Genomic DNA, 15,955 nt, shown 5'->3' with positions numbered 1-15,955 from the left:
ACGGGATTGAAACACACTCTGTCTGGTCTCCATTCTTTGAGACCGTCCTCACTTTCTCTCTTGCTGAACCCTGATCCGAGGACTGGAGCGGCAGCTTGGGCTGGGATACAGTAGCCGCCCAAATGCAGGGCAGCCCAGGCCTCAACATTTTGCTTGGGCCGCGACATTTTTGGCCACCTGAACGTGGGGCTAGTGAAGGTCCCAACATCCAATAATAAAACAAAACAAAACAAAAAAAATCAAACAAAAAAAACAGATAATGGAACTGGCTATTGCAGTTGAACATTTGAGACATTTTGTCAGCAATTTAATATTACCCATATTTCTGGGATTTCTCATAATTGTCAAGGACAAGGGACTGTGGAAGGGGCCCATGGAATTTAAAGCAATATCTTCATAAAATAAAAAAAGGGGAGGTATATCCCCATATACCACAAATTTATGTAAATCATGTTCTTTTTATTTTAAATTTTTTTTAAAAAATTGGATGTCAAGGAACTTTCTGCTGAGTGTCTATGGCACTCTACAACTAGGCATACTTATGCATAGGCAAAAGGAAAGGATCCACTTACTGGCATATGGCATGATCCTGATCAGGTATTTAATATGGGAAAGAGGGCATGTTTGTGTTTTTTCTGCAGAATGCTGAAGGAACATGGTGGCTGCCAGAGCGACAGGTAAGACATGCTGACACCAGGACAAAGAATGATGCTGACCTGTGAGCTTGCTGAGTGCCCTGACAATGGTGACTGGGAAGCTGTATTGGACATATGTTCCCGACCCACCTTTGCTTACCTGTAGCCCTGATGGGACAAGCTGTCTTGCCTCAAGTTTTTAGACCTTGTGGAACAGAGAATCAAAAAGAGAAGTTATGACTCTTGTATTTTTCTCAAGTGTGACTAGTTATTTGGACTCAATCTTGGACTGGTCTAGAAATCAATCTAATATTGGAAATAACAGTCTTTATTTGAAAAGCTGGTTCTGGACAATTTCAGAGACATATTTGGAAGTTAGCTGCAGTTCTCTATGATGTTATGTTAGCAAGAGATAAAATTGGGACAGGATCTGGATTTCAAACAAGTGTTAGTACATGTGTTAAAGCTCTTTTAATTGTCAAGGTAAAATTGTTTTTGTTTCTTCTACAGTATTTAGTATAAGTTGCATTGATTAAAGGCGTGACCTGAAGTCGTGGCTTAGAAGTGAGACATATAAAAGGCTAGAGGCAGACAGAGAGAGAACAGATTACTTGACATTAGGTAGAAGACACTTGGCTCTAGTCAGAACAATTAGGACAGTACAGGAGAACAATTTGGAGGAACAGAGAAGGAGAATAATTTGGAGGAACAGAGAAGGAGAACAATTTGGAGGAACAGAGAATCAGACACTTCAAGGAGTACAACTAGGAACTAGGGACTAGGAACTTAGGACTTGGGACTTAGACTAAGAAGAGAGACTGAAGAATAAACGGGATTGAATCACACCCTGTCTGGTCTCCATTCTTCGAGTCCGTCCTTACTCTCTCTCTTGCTGAACCCCAACCTGCGGACCGGAGCGGCAGCTTGGGCCGGGATACAGTGGCCGCCAAGCTCGGAGTGGAGAGGGCCTCAACATTTTTGGTGCCTGAACAGGGACTAGTGCGGTTCTCAACATTTTGCTTGGGTCCCAACAAATACTTATATGTCATTAAAATGGCATAAAAGCAAAAAGGGGGAGGGGGAATAGAATAGGGGTTTTCTAGGGAGGAGAAATGGGGAAAGGGGATGATATGTGAATTGTAAATAAATAAAATATCCAATAAAACATTTTTAAAAAGGTTTGTGTCCAAGGGATCTCTGGAAACTTAAAGTAAGGTTAGTTTAAAAACCACAAATATCCAAAGCACTAAGAGCACTAAGGAAGAAGATTAAGCAGGCTGTAGATGTTGAGAAGACAGATCCAAGCCTTTTTCAGAGGCCCCACTGAAAGTACAAAGGAGCCTAGTTAGTTCTGTGTCTTTGCCTAGGAGCAAACTTAGCAAGGCCTGTCTGGGGCTAGAGCCAGGACATCAGAGGAAGTAAGTTCCTGGGAACTTAGCTTTTTCTTGTGAAGAGGCTGAGCTTATCAGTCCCATTGCTGCCATGTGCTTGGTCAGTAATGCTCTTGAGATATCCTGTGTTCCCTTAGTGCAAGATTGCTTAACTGGCCTACTGTGAACTCTGTCTTATTTCTTCCTTGGAAACAATGCATATGATGCTGTCCTTCTTTAAAAAAAAAAAAAAAAAAAAAAAAGCTTGCTTGGCATAAGACAGCTTATGCAGGACCTCCTGATCCAAAACTTTTCTACCTCTTTACCTTCTGACCTGGTCTTCTCTCTCAAGACCTGTCTCTGAAGAATGGCCTGCTTCTTCAAGTCAAGGGATGAAAAAAGCCTTTGACGTTAATGGTACCCATATGTTCATCACTATGCCAGACTTGTCAGCTATGTTTCTCCTAGAAAGAACATTAGGTAAAACATATTAATAGTGAATATGTAGGTAAACCAACATTCATCTACTAGAATAAGACAAATTAAATATATATTTCTTTCTTTCATATTGTTAATTGTCTCATCGATGTCACACAAACTGTAAAGACCCATGAAAATAGATGCATAGGGTGTCATAAAAATCACCAGTAAGGCCATTCACTTTAAAATGTCATTTGTGCAAACAGCTGTGCTCCACTCCACGTGATGAAATTCTTGAGGAGTGTAACTGAGTGAAGCTCTTGGTTTTGCTTTTTCTTATCCACAGGAGTTGCTTTATTTCCACATCTTCAGCAGCTGATCTTATTTGCACAACACAGAGATGAGCTTGCATTTTACAGAGCTGCTTCCTGCTTCCAGATACTACCAAGACTGCTCATTAGCCAGTCTGCACTAGTTCATATGACAACCGTTGCATTTGATACAAGTCCATGATGCTCCACGGGGCAAATCAACGCTGGAGAAAAATCTCCTGTGCTTCTGAGACGAAGTCACATAAATATGGAAATCTTTGTAGTGTGCTTTCATTTTCAAATTAGCACATGAGGAAATATATAATCCAGTAGAGTGTCTTTCCTGTTCAGATTCTTCCCTTTTGCCACAGCAGTGAGGATACCTCTTCCAAACCACTGGGTAACTTCGGTTGTCATAATCTTCTCCATTGCTCAAAGCATCACTTTTCGGTGTTAGCATGTCAATTAAGAGCTCAAACTCCAAAGCCCTACCATGGGTATTCAAATTCTGATTCAGTCCTTTTCAAATCGCAAAAAATATCTCCGACAATTTCCTCTCCTCACAAATGCAGATTGAAATTGCACACATGCCTTTAAACTCAGCACTCAGGAGGCAGGGGCAGGGGAATCTCTGTGAGTTCCAGACCAGCCTGGTCTACCGAGCACATTTCTGGACAGTCAGTGCTGCACAGATAAACCTGTCTCAAAAAACCATACCGAACCAAGCCAAACAATGTAATATCTGTCCAATAGTTGCCATCTCTTCTGTGTTGGGATGTCTGGCTTGCACAAATGTGAGATGGGCCCAGAGTGAAGATGATGGTGTGGGACAGGGAGTCACACAAACTCTAGCTTCACTAGAGCAACAGTCAAACCTTCAAGCAATGTGCCAGGAGGCTGCAAATCCTGGGTGACAAAATAGGAAGACCACTGTGTGTGAATAGCCGGAGAAATCAGAAAAATGAAACTGATTTTTTTTTTCCTATAGCAAATAGTATGTAGGGTCTTTGGAACAAGAAATCCAAGAATTATAGGCAGAATTGAAATAGTTCCCTTTCTAAACTCCCAGGGAACAAAGGCATGGTAGCTTTTTTTTTCCATACAACACATTCTGACCACTTTCTCCTGCACCCACCCGTTCCTCCTAGCTCCACCCCCACCTCCCCTCTCCCTCAAAACCACTCCCCCTACATTTCCTCTTCAGGAAAGGGAAGGCCTCCAAGAAAAAGCCAAAAGAAAAGCCGAACGGGACAAAACAAGATACACTAATCGGAGGCAAAGCTTTCATATCAAGGCTGGATAAGGCAACCCAGTAGGAGGAAAGGAGTCTCAAGAGCAACCAAAAAAGTCAGAGGCACACCTGCTCCCACTGTTAGGAATCTCACCAAAACACCAAGCTAACAGCCATAAAGTATACACAGAGGATCTGACACAGCCCCATGCAGGCCCATGCAGGCCCATGTTTGTCACTTCATTCTCTGTGAGCCCACGTGAGCCCTGCTTAGCTGATTCAGTGGGCCATGTTTTCCTGGTGTTTTCCATCCCCTCTGTCTCCTACAATCTTTCCTACCCCTCTTCAGTGGGGCACCCTATTCTCTGAGGGGAGTGATCCAATGGAGAGCTCCGATTCAGACTCAATCTCTGTGTAATGTCTGACTGTGGGTCTCTGCACCTGTTCCCGTCTGCTGCTGGAGGAAGCCTCTCTGTTGCTGACTGGACAAGGCACCAATCTATGAGTATAGCAGGATATAATTAGGAATTATTTTATCTATCTATCTATCTATCTCTCTATCTATCTATCTATCTATCTATCTATCTATCTATCTATCTATCATCTATCGATCTATTGCCTGTTGTGATTGCTTCTACCCTATATCCCTGCGCTATCCAGTCTCTGGTTTCCGGCCATCCAGGCATTGCAGGTCATGTGCTCCCTCATGGCATGAGCCTTAAGTTAAACCAAACATTGGTCGGGTGTTCCCACAAGCTCTGGGCCACCATTGTGGAACATCTTGCAGGAGGGACAGATTGAAGGTAGAGGGTTTTGTGAGCTGGGTTAGTGTCCAGACTTCTCTTTCCGTAGCCTGCAGAGTTCCTTCTCACACTGAAGAGATTAGAACTTAGGGGTGAAGGCTCCATACTCTCAGCAGCTCGATCTTTCTACATCCAGTGAGGTGTGGTGATGTTTTCCTTGGCAATGGGGCCCCACTGCCAGTTTTCAGAGAGCAACCTTTTGTCTTAGCATTAGTCCGGGTTGTTTAGGAAATCTCCATGGGACCTCCTTGGCCAACACTCAATGGAAAATAGCCTAGTCTCAACCCTAGAAGCCTTGCATGGTTAGGAATGATGGCCAGTTCAGACTCTGTACCCTCTATTACTAGAGGTCCTCCATACAGGCACCCTCATAGATTCCATGACATTTCCACTGTGCATGGTTTGCACACTGCCCCCCAGAGGCCATCCCTAATTCCACCTATCTCTTCCTGAAATCTTTCCCTCCACCCCTCCCACCTGCTCCCTCCTGCTCCTTACCCAACTCTATCCACTTGCCAAATCTATTCTAGTTTCCTTTACCAGGGAGATCCATGCTCTGCTGACCCCCACCCCCAGCTCTCTACCTGACCTCTCTAGGTCTCTGGATTATAGCTTGATTATCATTTACATATACTTGATTATCATTTACTTGATTATCATTTACAACATCCATTAGTGTTTGTTCCAGACAGTGCCAGGGTCTGGATAAAGAATAGATTTCAATCCTGGGCTTTCTTTATTGGGAAACTTTTACTATAGTGTCAATTTTATTGATTATTATGCATATATGTAAATTGCTTATACATTCTTGATTTAATTTTGATAAGACATATATGTCTTGGAATTTATCAATCTCATCTGCATTTTTCAACATTTTTTATAGCAGCAGTTCTTAACCCCATAAACAACAGTTTTACAGGGGTTGCCAAGACCATGGGAAAACACAGATATTTACATTATAATTCATAACAGTAGCAAAATTAAAGTTAATGAAGTAACAACAAAAATAATTTTATGGGTGGGGGGTCACTACTACATGGGTAACTGTATTAAAGGGGCTCAGCATTAGAAAGGTTGAGAAGCACTGGTTTAGAGTATATGTTTCCAAAGTGCTACCTAATGATTCTCTGCATTTTATTAGAATTTGTATTAAGTACCTATTTTATCTCTTTACTTTGATAACTTGACTACAGATTTGTCAATCTTGTTCATTAAAAAAGAGCTAGAAGAAAAAGAAAACATATCTGCATTACCCAGTTGGCCCTCCATTCCCCTTAGTCTCTTGCTGATATTTGACAACCCTTCCTGCCTCTTGCATTGGGTCTTGACTTGTTTTCTTTACCTATGACTTTGGGGTGCATTGTTTTTCATTTGGGGAATCTCTGATTATTATAAACACTTGTAGCTTTTGAATGTTCCCCTCAGAACCACGTTGGCAATATCCCAGAAGTTTTTCTTTTCATTCTTTTTATTTAGGAGTTTTAATTATTAATTAAATTGTTTAATTAATCAATTAAAATTATTTAATTGATTAATTAAAGCTTTAATTAAAAATTCCCTCTCTAATTTCCTCAATGACCCACATCCTGTCATATTTATTCTCTAGACCTCAGAATAGTTTCTGTGGAATTTTGTGGGGTTTTTTTATTCCTGTTTTGTTGTACTATGATTTATTAAAAATAAAGGAAAACATTTTGATGATTTTGATGTATTGTTATGATACATTAAGAAAAATGCTAGATTAATTTTTAATTTTATTTTTTTAAAGATTTATACTTTACATCTATGAATGTTTGCCTGCATGTATGTGTATGCACAATGTGCATGCCCTGACAATGGAGGTCAGAAGAGGGCTTCAATTGTGAACTAAAGTCACTGGTTGTGGGCCACCATGTGGGTGCTAGGGACTGAACCCAGACCTTCTTCAAGGGCTCTTAACCATTGAATGATCTCTCCAGTTTTTTGTTTGTTTGTTTTTGGGTTTTTTTGGTAAGGAAAACCAAACCAAACCAAAAACCCTAATGAACATTTTTAAAAGTTTAAACAATTTAAAGTCACACTATTTTCAGGAATAATTAAATCAGAAAGCACTTTCCTGTGAGCTGATCATTAAAATACATACTGATGATGGATTCTCCGTCCTCTCCAGTACTGGTTTGTTTTGGTTTTTCCTTATGGGCTCTTCTTAATACTTTGAAGTCTTCCCTGTTGCTTAGCCCCGGCCTCTCAACACCTGAAGGTTGTGATGTGGAATTGTCCTCTTTTCGTGAAGTTTCTTGGCTCTTTCAGAAATTTCTGTTTTTATAACTCTTTGCGAAACTTCATAAAAGCGTAGGCTCTGAGGTAGTTAATTGTTTCATTGTTAAATGTAAAAGCCACCTAGCAGCCTGCCTCACATATGGCCTAGTTTTCCAAGTGTTGTTTTTGGAATCTAGGTTGGGAAAAAAAATCACCAGACTTTTCTTACCATTTGGAGGCCACCCCCATCAATGAAGATCATTGTGCATTGTCTCAAACTTTACAGACACCAGACAGCAATGGCTCTATTTCTAAAAGGAATAACTGGTTAAGGTTTCAGAAACTATTTTCCAGTATTTACGAAGGAGAGGTGATACTTCTTCCAATGGTCATACAAGGGTCTAGAGTGGCTAAAGAATAGGACTAAGTACGTCTTTCTTCTTCATCACTTTTTCATATGGAGGAGGGGTTCTGGGTGTGCACATTGTGCATCACTGACTGTAGGAAGGGCGCTAGGTAGTGTGTGTGTGCTTGTATACACCACACATACACACATACACATACACATGTACACACACACACACACACACACAAACAGGATTAAAATTTTCACAAAAACCTTTTTTTCCAATACTGGCAACATAATGGATGGCAATGGTGCCCAAAATCTGAGGACAAAAAGGTGACATGAAAGTGAGACCACCCTTTCTTTCCTGTGTGACTCTCACGTTGACATTCTATAAGAATCCCGGTGAGCTCTAGAGGAAATGATTTGGAGATAAGGGTCAAAGGTGACCAAGGCTCAAGTTCATAGATCAGAGCACTACTGAGGAGAGAGTACTCACAAAGACTGCTAGGATCTGCTACTGGAAAGAGTTAAACTCTGATCAGTAAACTAAAACCTTGTTTTCATCTAGCCAGACTCCCTCACACCTGTCATTTCCCACTTGAAGAGCCATTGCAGGGGACACTTTCCAGCTCCCACAGTGGTACCTTGGGGCTGAGCTCAGTTTCCTGAGCCAGGTTGACCAGTTAGGATGAAGTGTGGGGTTTTCACTCTACACTCTTTCAGTTTTGGTGTCTTCAGTGACTGATGTATAGGACGGTGTTTGATTCCAACACACTATTGCCCACTTGGTTCCCATTATGTTGCTGATTGGACCTGGTTTACCAGCCAGTCCAACCTACAGATGATTCTCACTAGTGTCTGAGAGTAAAGGCCAATCTAATTTTGGATAAACCAATCAATTCTGTTTCTTTGACACACAGTAAGCACTCTGGCTACTTTAAGTCTTATTGAAGGGCATCTATGATTCCCATTACCCTGAGCCCAAGAATAATTAGTTGATGTCTTGTGTACTACGACCTGTTTATTTCATGAAAGTCTATGGTACACTATGAATAACTGGCTGGCCTTTTACCTTTTGAGGAGAGTAACTTTCTAAATATGAACACCTTAACACAGTTCCATGGTTATATTAGACACATTATTGATAATTCTGATTACCCCATTATGTAATGGTTTTTTTATATCACATATAGTTTGAAAAATTTGAGCAACACTTATTTTATTCAGTTTCCTTTATTGAGTACTTGTTAACAATAAAAAAGGTATGAAGTCCTATTCCAAAGTCTAAACTCACTTTTAACTTAAACTTTGAGTTTTCTGAGTTACCAAGTCTGTAGTAATTCTTTTTATACCTGAAGGATGGTTTTATTGAAATATTTGAGAGAAAACATTTTCTATTGCAAGAAGCATATGACAATCATCTCGAGGATATAAACCAAGAGTAAAAAATAACAAAATTTAGCAGGAAACCCACATTGCATGAGAAATATATAACATCACTGTTTGTAATTTGGTAGGTTGGTTTTTTTTTTTTTTTTGTGGTATAACTGAACACCACTTTTGATAACTTAGCCTCCCGTGGAAAGGTACCATGGAATGGTGTACTTTGGGTTTCTTCCAGCCTCTTCTTGAGGAGGAAAGTGTCCACTGAGCAAAGACTTAGCTGTATGGATCCAGTCACAACGATGATCTTTGGTGGATTCCTAATTTAATCAGAACTTTTCTCATTGAGATAAAATCCCTGTGTGTTCCTATATTTCCTTCAGTTCCTACCCCACAGGAGACTAACTATCATTTTCCTATGGTTTTCATTCAGAAACAAAGACATTAACTCTGTGTTCAGACTTGCTTGAAGATTGGCTTCTGTTTGTTGTCATTTCAGATTCTGAAGTCAATGTGGCTCTTACAATTTCTCTTCAAATCAGATGGTTGATTTAGGATTATATAAACTCTGTTGTCTGGCCTTTGGATTTTCACTGAGAACGGCCTTCTCTTGATCGTCTTCTAGATCCTGAGGAAAAGGAGATGAGAGCAGTTAGATGTGAATGAGACAAAACCTCACGGGTAAGAACAGGGAGGCCTGTGCACAACATATCTGTCCAAAGGGGTCATGGTTCCTTGTGATTAGATTTATTTAGATCATGTTGTCTGAGTACTATCTTTAGGGTGAGAAAGACTGAATGCCTTAATTAAAGGTATATTAAAATATAATTTAGATGTTTTTGAGTCTCTAGAAATTTGAAGTAGTTTTTTGGACCCATAAGAAATCTTTTTTTTTTTTTTTTTTTTTTTTTTTTTTCGAGACAGGGTTTCTCTGTGTAGCCCCGGCTGTCCTGGAACTCACTCTGTAGACCAGGCTGGCCTCGAACTCAGAAATTCTCCTGCCTCTGCCTCCCAAATGCTGGGATTAAAGGCATGCGCCACTACCGCCCAGCTTGATAAATCTTTTAATTAAAAACATATATAACTGGCTACTTAACGTCAGCATTCTATATACTGGGTTGGCTCAAGGTTAAATCTTCATATACTGTATTTATGAATCTTCTGAGTTCTTTTTATTATTAGTGTGCAATTATCTCAAGAATTAGAAACTTTAAATTCAAAGTTTGTAAGCCCTACAAAGAAAATCTTTGCTTTTTCAGTACATTAATATGTTTACTTACTTAAGAGAAGATATTAGAAAATTGGCATAAATGAAGGAAATTATATTGTAAACATCATATATGCAATAGAGAATTAAGTTGTATAAGTATTTATTTGAATATTAATTGGCTTCTGTCTCAAATGCAGCCCCAGCATTTCTTTCTGATTTAACTCAGTAGTTCAATACATTTAACCAGATGTAAAAGTCTATCTGCCATCCTTTTAAAAGTTGTTCAACTTAAGTCAAGTAATGAAGGAGAACATATGCAGTTTACTTCTTGACACTTCTCAGAGCAAACTTTGCATCAAATCTTACTAAATCTTCTGTCTGTCCAAAACCAAAACTCAACAAACTGCATTAAACACCCCTCTCTGTAACTTATATCATAGAAAATATGTCAAACACACATTGATATAGTTGGTTCACCTACCTTGAACTCTTCTGTTGGCTTGTATCTTCCTTGCAGGTGTGTCTAAAATTAAAAATGTGTAGTTAGAAGTGCTTTGGGATTCCAGGTAAAATCAGGAGGCCATTGCCAAGCAAAAAGTATAAAGTCTATGTAAGAATTGCTTCAATGTGTAGTTGTGTGAGTAGTAAACTTACTGGTCCTTAGATTTTCACTTACTGACAAGCCATCTACTTCCCACACATCATAGTGAATGTTCACCAAAATACCATGTTTCATTGTGTCTTTTGGAGTCCCTTAATTTGTGCTGTTTTTCAATGGGATAAATGGCTTTCCTATTTTTGATGTTTTGGTAAAATGTAATACTACATTCCAAGAGAGCTACCCATATTTCAGTTATTGTATGCATTATGTGTGTCTCTGTAAAATTCACATTATAGACCATGAGTAATTTAGAAGTATGTCTGTGTCCATTCCCCTAATTCCACTGCCTATCCCATAAAATCATTGACAATTTAACTAGCAATATAAATAATGGAACTCTTCACTTTTCTAAAATTTCTACTCTGACTCCTGACATGACCGCCTAGTAAGCCTAAGATCACGCTTTATCTTTACTTTGAGGATATTTGGGATTAAAGATTGATTGGTTCTTATGCTGGTTTCATTTTCAGATTGCCTCCATTTTATTTTCCTTTAAACTTTACTTGATTGGTGTATATCACCAGTACTCAACAAGAAAACCACTTTTCTTCATTGGTATTTTTTTTTCAATTTTGTACATTTGAAACCTAAGCATAGTGTAAGATGTACAAAAGAAAGCAAATGAAAAAAAAACCACTACATTTTAAAGGATTTATAAGCTTTGTTCCAGTCTTAACACATTTTCAACCTGTCAATTCTCCATAAGGTGTGTAACTATTTGCCATTCATGTAATCACTGTAGTTAGACACAGAACCATAGAAACCCCTTTGAGATTGGCTAATAAGAGGAAAATGCCCTTGAATTAGAAAGTCTAAGTTAAAACATATCAAATAAACATTTTCTTCATCTACAAGTTTATTTGATAATAAAATAATGGTTTATAAAGTATCATCACAATGAGATAGATGATGTAACCTTAAATATTGAATAAGGCTATGGTTTTATAGTGAGCTTATTAAATTCTATTTAATTGCAAAATTGATATCATGTTCAAAAAGAATCTTCTAAATTCTTCCTTTCAAATGAACAACTGCTTTCAGATTCCCTTACATAAATTTGGTAGAGTCTGAAAATGAGGATTTACCAACTATTATTATTCTGCTATGAAAGCATCCAAGTTAGAAATGTTCAATGAAGCTCAGAAACATCTCAGAATAAAATTCTAATAAAACTCAGAGTCTGAGTTTACTCTCCTGACTCTCAGATATCTCAAAATGAAAGAGCATTAGGAAGTGACTCTTTAGTAGATGTGGGAGAAGAAATGTTTTGAGAGCTAGAAAGAGAAAGCTAAGTGTCTAGCTCAGGCCCAGATGCTAGTAACTATATTGTACACACTAGTAAATATAGTGCATCTTTTAAAAGACTTCCTTTATTTATTATGTGTGTGTATGTGTGGGTGCATATGTGTGAGTTTATATGCATCATGTGTGTGCAGTACCTGTGGAGACTAGAAAAGGGTGTCAGAAGCCCTGGAACTGGAGTTATAGGCAGTCAAGGCTGCTCTGTGAAAAACAAAGCCCCTAACTCTGAAAGAGCAGTTAGCGTTTTTTGACCTCAGAGCCATCTCTACAGCCTACACCCTCCTTTTTAAGAAAAGAAAAATTCTTAGAAATAGTTTGCTAAACTTTCTAAAGTGGCACTCTTGAAACCCATTTCTCCTAGATCTATGGACAAATCACATCCACAGAAGTAAAGGGAACTGAGAACAACAAAAATTAAAATAATCCCATTAATTAAAGAGAAAACACAATTTTTTAAATGTATATATATTCTGGGATGGGGAATCAGTTCTTTAATATTTAAGTGCCATTCCAAAGAAGACTTTCAGAGTCTTCTTAATTAAAGAGGGAAAACATACTTACCCATCGTTTAAGCCTACAGGGACGAAACAATATAAATAGGGACAAGCTCTAATTCTCTAAGAAGCACAGCCATTCCACAAAGCTGCTGACTATGGCAAGGGTTAAAAAGAAAAACCAAGGATTCAAATTAAATTCCACAATGTGTTCACTCTTCCTTTAAGGTCTGCTATGTTTTTATGGCAGGGAGGAACTTGGTAGGTTCCTTGCTGCATTGTCAAGAAGCCACTGGTTTCATTACAGCTGAGGATGTGCCATAAACTCCCTGCAGTCTGAAAGGAAGTCTAATGTTTTCTTCATATATGAGATTACTTACTAAAAAAAAATACAGTGATGGCTGAATGAAAAATTACTTCACAAATCCAGAAGCATGCTTCCAGAAATATAAAAGATTTAAGATGTAAAAGAAGTTATATTTTCTTAGACATAGTTATACAATTTTTAAAATTATAAACCAAAAGCCATCTGAACTGGATTTTATATAAACATCAGATTTCAGCCGTCTTTCTTGATTCATAATATACTGTAAAGAACATATTTGTTGTAGATATCTACTTGCTTGTACTCTGAATACCTTTTAGTCTGGCATTTTGTTGTTAGTAAATTGAACTAAAAATACATTTATTAGCTGTCAATGATCCAAATAATTTTAAAACATTTCCTGTTTTTGAATAACTATCACTGAGAGCTTATGTATTTTGAATCCTTTTTTTTCTTTTGAAAGTAAGTCAATTTAATGCCACAGACAGAGAACATTTCATATTTCAAAGATTAATTTTATATGCTAAAGATTTTGTAATCCTGAGTATAGATTGTCACTCAAACAGTAAGAAGGAACACATACTCACTTGTAAGAATGTAGTTTTTAAATGCAAGTTGCTAAAAGCACTTTTGTATGCACCTACAAACTCCCAAACATGCCTGCCTTTGTAATGGGGACAGTGAATACTTTTTTTTTATTTTGGAAATATGAAAAACTTTTTTAAATTTAAACTTATCTCCCAGATAGCAAAGTCATTTTCTCTTTTATATATTCAAAATATCTGCTCCATTTTCTGAGTCAAGGCAAAAAAATATTCACTGCTTCCCGGTTTTATATCATAAAACTTTTTAAAGACTGTTTAAACAGTAATTGCTTTCTGGATTGACCACTTACACACACCAGTCAATTTGCCGAAGACAGCAGACAGTGCTGTCTTTTTAATCTAATTAAAGGGACAGCCTACATGTCCAGTCTTTAAAAAGCTGAAGCACTCTTCCAACACCTGTTAAGGGGGTTAGTTTTCAATGTTTACTAACCTCCCTGAAGCAGTCTTTTAATCTCCTCATCTTCAAATAAGTGACCATCGCCACCTTCAATGAACTTTGTGACCTTGGAGACCTCTGAGAGGACACATGTTCACATTGGGTCACACAATAAAAAGGAATTGAACACAATGCATACTGCCACCTGCTCAGTAAAGAATTCCAGCCACTTCTCAGCTCCTCCTAAGTGTTTAGTGCTGGTGTTTGGTACACTGGTTTCATCAGCTGTTAATCAGTATACAGGCAATATAAGGCAGCTGCCATTGCTATACCAGCAAACAATCTGTGTGTGGGTACCACATCTGGCCTTGTCCCTATTTTTGGACGACCCCTTATGCTGGTGTGGAATATGAATACTGGAGCAAGGTGGCATAAGACATGTTCTAGGCCTCCAAGCTGATGTCAGATATGGGTCAGGTGGCTCCATGCCACACTGTTCCTTCTCCAGGCATACTGACCTTCTTGCAAGAATTTCTGCAAGGTCTCTTCTGTTTCTCCCCCTCCGGTGGAGATCCTGGTATATTTTATCTCAGGACCTAAAGGAAAGAGGGTTTTAGACTGTGTGGGCCACACGTCTGTGCTGCCACCATTCAGTTCCTCAGAGTAAATGTAGCTGCAGGCTCTGTACCAGTGATGGGCACTTCTGTGCCCCAGAAAAACTTACTGCAAAATATGAGGCACAGGCTGTATTTGCAGCCTTCTTTAAATTAGATATATAGAATATTGAATTTAGAATTTTAGATTAATTCATAGATGTAAGTCTACAATACAAAGTTCACTCAGCTGTTTTATATAGACTCATATACACTTTGCTATATAGATGTATAGATTTTAACATTAATAGAACCCCAAAGGAAGTTTCTCTTAGTATTCAGTAACTCAGCAAGATGTAAATGAAAGGCAGAATATCATAAAGCATGTATATGTATACAGAGTAAAAATACGTGTTTACAGACAGGTCTACGAAAAAAGTCTTAGAGTAAGACAGGGGTAACATATTTTGTATATTATCTTTTTGGTTTTTTGCAAAAGCAAAGTGAGAAATGGAGAAGCTTTAATAGTCACCATGACAAAGACTAATGCACACATCTTAGGGTTACTATAACGTGTTTACAGTCTGAGTACAGCTCATATATGGAATTAAAAATTACCTGTAATGATTCGTTCTTCCCGGGTCTGTTTTTCAGTTATTTCAACAGGAACCCCATCTATGATTTTGGTGTACTTTTTAATGACTGGCTCTATAAGAAGAGAAAGATTACCACATGTGATTTACCCTCTCACAGTGTCTATACCTCCAGAGCTGGAACAGACTATGAATAAATTCCAGCAGTCTGAGTAACTCTTGTGTGTCAGGTGAACAGGAGTATTAACTGGCAAGCTGAGTTGTCAATGGACAGGAAACCTTCCTATAAAACCCAGTGCTGGTTTGTTAGTACACTCTCTAAAAGGTCTATTGCAATGTTATTTTACTTAGAGGTGTTTGTGTGTGTGTGTGTGTAGGTGTATGTATGCTTATGTGTGCATATGTAAGTGTATATGCATGTGTGAGTGTATGCATGTTTGTGAGTGTATGTGTATATATGAGTATGTGTGTATGTGTGTTCATATGTGTGTGTATGTATATGTATGTGTATATGTACATGTGTGCATGTATACATATGTGAATATGTGTGCATGGGTATGTATGTGTGTGTATTGTGTGTGTGTGTGTGTGTGTGTGTGTGTGTTTGTGTATAAGCTATGGTGTACCTGTGGAGGTCAAAAGACAACTTAATCCTTTTGCCATTTGGGACCAGGGATCTAACACAGGCGTGGAAGAAGGTGTCTTTTTCTACTGACCCATATCACTGGCTGTATTACCAGAGTCTTACACAAAAACCATCAACTCTTCTGAGAACAGTATGTCTTTGTGTGTTGACATCATTGTGATCATTATACTTCATGACTGCCATTTTTGCACATTCATAAGAAATGGTCCAGGAGCTTAATCCTTTATTATTGAACACACTTAAAAACAAGCTACACTATATCCTTGATATAGCTAGAAAAAACTCACACATGGTAAACAAAATCTCTCAACTTGTGTAAAATTAAAATCAAGATAAAATTTGTTCTTTAATAATTCTAAATCAACAGTATTTTAAAAATATTCCAGGGATGCTACTCCAGCATGAGA

At 38.2% G+C, this 15,955-nt stretch overlaps 1 protein-coding gene across 4 annotated transcripts in view; it reads right to left on the bottom strand.

Moving 5' to 3' along the window:
- Nucleotides 1-8,571: 8,571 nt before the first annotated feature.
- Postn (periostin) overlaps nucleotides 8,572-15,955 on the bottom strand; it is a 30,668-nt gene continuing 23,284 nt past the window's right edge. For 2 of the 4 annotated variants that reach the window (XM_034499967.2, XM_034499969.2), the window contains 5 exons: nucleotides 14,928-15,017; nucleotides 14,235-14,312; nucleotides 13,771-13,854; nucleotides 10,432-10,473; nucleotides 8,572-9,368 (listed from right to left, as the gene is read on the bottom strand). In XM_034499967.2, coding sequence (XP_034355858.1) covers nucleotides 9,331-9,368; nucleotides 10,432-10,473; nucleotides 13,771-13,854; nucleotides 14,235-14,312; nucleotides 14,928-15,017 — 332 coding nt within the window. In that variant the 3' untranslated portion in view covers nucleotides 8,572-9,330. The remainder of the gene's footprint in view (nucleotides 9,369-10,431; nucleotides 10,474-13,770; nucleotides 13,855-14,234; nucleotides 14,313-14,927; nucleotides 15,018-15,955) is intronic. The other 2 variants (XM_034499970.2, XM_034499971.2) reach the window with 1 other exon arrangement.

This window comes from Arvicanthis niloticus, chromosome 4 (genome assembly GCF_011762505.2).
Source record: "Arvicanthis niloticus isolate mArvNil1 chromosome 4, mArvNil1.pat.X, whole genome shotgun sequence".
NCBI lineage: Eukaryota > Metazoa > Chordata > Mammalia > Rodentia > Muridae > Arvicanthis > Arvicanthis niloticus.
The sequence above is the reverse complement of the archived record's forward strand: the minus strand, read 5'-3'. Positions and strand labels throughout refer to the sequence as shown.